At 34.6% G+C, this 3,052-nt stretch overlaps 1 protein-coding gene across 4 annotated transcripts in view; it reads right to left on the bottom strand.

Moving 5' to 3' along the window:
* Window positions 1-2,938, bottom strand: part of LOC107630608 (probable prolyl 4-hydroxylase 3) — a 3,467-nt gene extending 529 nt beyond the window's left edge. Inside the window, exons 1-7 of one of the 4 annotated variants that reach the window (XM_016333805.2) lie at window positions 2,547-2,936; window positions 2,367-2,451; window positions 1,930-2,027; window positions 1,710-1,807; window positions 961-1,090; window positions 399-586; window positions 142-256 (exon numbers count right to left, since the gene is read on the bottom strand). In XM_016333805.2, coding sequence (XP_016189291.1) covers window positions 186-256; window positions 399-586; window positions 961-1,090; window positions 1,710-1,807; window positions 1,930-2,027; window positions 2,367-2,451; window positions 2,547-2,749 — 873 coding nt within the window. In that variant the 5' untranslated portion in view covers window positions 2,750-2,936 and the 3' untranslated portion in view covers window positions 142-185. Of the gene's footprint in view, window positions 1-50; window positions 257-359; window positions 587-960; window positions 1,091-1,709; window positions 1,808-1,929; window positions 2,028-2,366; window positions 2,452-2,546 lie in introns of those variants that run through there. The other 3 variants (XM_021119006.1, XM_016333804.2, XM_021119007.1) reach the window with 3 other exon arrangements.

Genomic DNA, 3,052 nt, shown 5'->3' with positions numbered 1-3,052 from the left:
TTAAAATATTTTTATAATGCAATCCGATGCAAATATGTTGAGCGAGGAAATTGTTGCACGAAACGGATGAAATTGTCGCTTATACTTTAAGATAAAAATCATTTTTGAATTCTTGTAAGAGTGCATTGGAATGATCCTTACTCTCTACAGGTATCTGCACACGAGATGGCTTAATAATATCTTTATTAGTTGAACACCCCAAGACGTAGCCACTTTGCTGAAGCCCATTTATTTCCTCTAATAACAGGGCAACTACCTGGAAGCATTAAACAAAAAAAAAAAAAAATATTAACCAATTTGAAACAGATAGTAGAGTAACAAAATTGCAAATTGGGGTCAGTATGAATTAGAAAATTAACCATAACAAAGTCTAAATTAAATTTTGCAAAGTTTGTAACCATGTAGAGAAGAAGGATCTAGGGTGAGATCTGGCTTCATGCTCCAAAACAATATAGCATCACCCATTTTTGGCTTCACCGCGAGACCATTTTTAGCGCATTCAGACAAATCATTCTGCCATGGAACAGAACTAAAACTTACATTGGCATCAGGAAATACGGTCTCGCCACCTTCTTCAACATCTGAACTGCACAAAACACATAAAAAATTAAACAATTAGTATATTTCCAAAGAAAATCCACCATAAAGCACAAGTGAGTTAAATCCCAAAGTAGTACTTGAGATCAGCCGCTTATACTAAAATAGTCTTTGGGTTCTTAATTGCTTAGTTACGTCCATGAAAGTGGCAAAAGTGTGGCAAAAGTGTACCGCGCTCGTCTCTTAGCGTAACTCATAATACTGATAAGGACTAACATTGTACATTTTTGCCGATTTTAGAAACGTAATTGGTACAATTAGAATTTAGGAAACTATTCTAGTGCACGGGACCAATTTGAAAGACTACTTTAAAATTTAACTAACGCAAAATAGAACTATAATTGAAAAGAGACATGTGTTTACAGGTACATAAGAACTGTAGCAACACGGTGGTTTCCGTCCTTAGTGTTGACCTTATCTAAGAAGTAATCAAAGTGAGGTTCGTATTTTTGGCCAACTTCATAGTGAAGAACCTGAAGTCCTTCTCCATTCTCTACATATTTATGAGTTATTCATTACTAACTCAAAAACTTTTGAAGTAATTCATTCATACCAGACGATAAGTATACTATATTAGGAGGTATTTGCATTCTTGTTTAATATATTCAAATTGTATTCCATTTCCGGCTTAACCACCATATCACATATAGTGAGATCCAAAGTACAACAATTCAAATACTAGTGGGATCTACAAAAATATTAAAATGACACAAACTCATTACATTAACTTCATCATATACTGCCTCATATGACTGAGCAAGATATGACTGAGCAAGAAAGAACCCTCGCATTTTATAAAGTGACCCTGAGTAAGCAAAAAGGAATCGGACACACTAAAATGTTCTTAGTTTAACCAACAAAAATATTCAGGAAGCAATAGAAAATCAGTGTAAAACAATAAAAAATTATTTTATTTTTCAATCTTTAATTACTGCTGGAATAACTGAATAATAAGTCTATAATTATAGATGTTATATTTATAAAATTATAAACATTAAATTAGATAAGATACTTTTAGGTTATTGTGTCCCTGACATCATCCTATATCAAACTTAGAAAGACAAAAGAAAGAGATAAGCAGACGCATACAGGAACTCATCATACAGTCATACCTATTGGTACGAAGGTAAGATCAGCAATCTTTTTTTCTATGCTTTGGACAATTTTGTCCAATCCTCTTCTCAGAAACGCTCCTGAGCTAGTACGATCACTGGAGGCATGGATTGTATAGAATTGCATTACCACCACTAGTCTCTCAGGAGCAAGTATCTAAACCAAAACACAGCTTACAACTATTGTTACCATAAATGAACACGCAAAATAGAGGCAAACCTGCTATCTATACTCTGTCCAGTATCACTATCAGCAACTTGTGATTTTTCCATATGTGGTTTGGCAACGTTAATCAAGTGTTCACATTCTTCTTTGGACTGATCCAAATGAGAGGCAGAATTAATTAGTATTAATATTCTAATACAAAATAGATGAGCTTCACTTTCAACAGTTTACTGCTACATGAATCTAATATCGCAAAATAAAACATGACGCTCAAGCTGTTGAACCTTTTCAGTCACAATTCGGTATTCCATTCATGAATATAACTAATTTTCTTGAGCCTCGCCTAAAAGACATCCTTATAACACGTTTTGAAGGAAAATTCTAGATCTGAACTGAGCTGGTAACCGCCACGTTGCACCAAACAGGTGTGTACATGAAAAAAATCAGTGCCTAATCCATAACAGGTGAATTAAAAGATCTGGAAAACTAACCAGGAAATTGTGGTACATGAAAGCTCTTGGCTCCCACGAAAGAATTTCGGTCCATTTTTTCTTTTGCTCTACCAAACCGTAACCTCTTCCAAAAGCAACAACCATAAAGTAGTAATGTTAATCGCATTTTCGCCTTATAACTAGAAAAAGAAAAACAGAATCGTTAGCGGTGGAAGCTACCTCTCAGATGTTCTGCGCCGCCTAAGAGCACCGAGATCCTTGATCGGAGAATCATTAGCGGTAATAGGAAGATTAAAAACTCCGATAGAAAGTAACACCAGAAGCACAATCGTGAAAATCAAAAGCATCGGCAAAACCAGCTTCCTCAACGAGATCCATTTCTTCAACTGCGCCTTCGGATTCGTGTATTTTGCTTTCGCCATGCTTCAAATAATGTAGAATTGAATGGTGTTTGTGAATATATACGCTTCATCATAGTTCTATCGCTACCCTTTCTTCAGGCCAAAAAGCTTAATCTGTAACACTGTTTTGCGTCTTTTGCATGAAAATAAATTCAAAATACGAAATCAGAATTTGGAAGCGTTGTTGGCGTGAGTGGTACGGTAATACTTGGGAGTTGCAACCAGGGTATTTGCTATTAATTTTATTTTATTTTTAGTTAAAAAAAAAAAACCATCTTCCATATAATTAATTTATTATTATTTTTATAATTTTTAATGGCTGTA

The sequence above is a fragment of the Arachis ipaensis genome, chromosome B03, assembly GCF_000816755.2.
Source record: "Arachis ipaensis cultivar K30076 chromosome B03, Araip1.1, whole genome shotgun sequence".
Lineage (NCBI taxonomy): Eukaryota > Viridiplantae > Streptophyta > Magnoliopsida > Fabales > Fabaceae > Arachis > Arachis ipaensis.
This window is presented reverse-complemented; position numbering and strand designations above follow the sequence as displayed.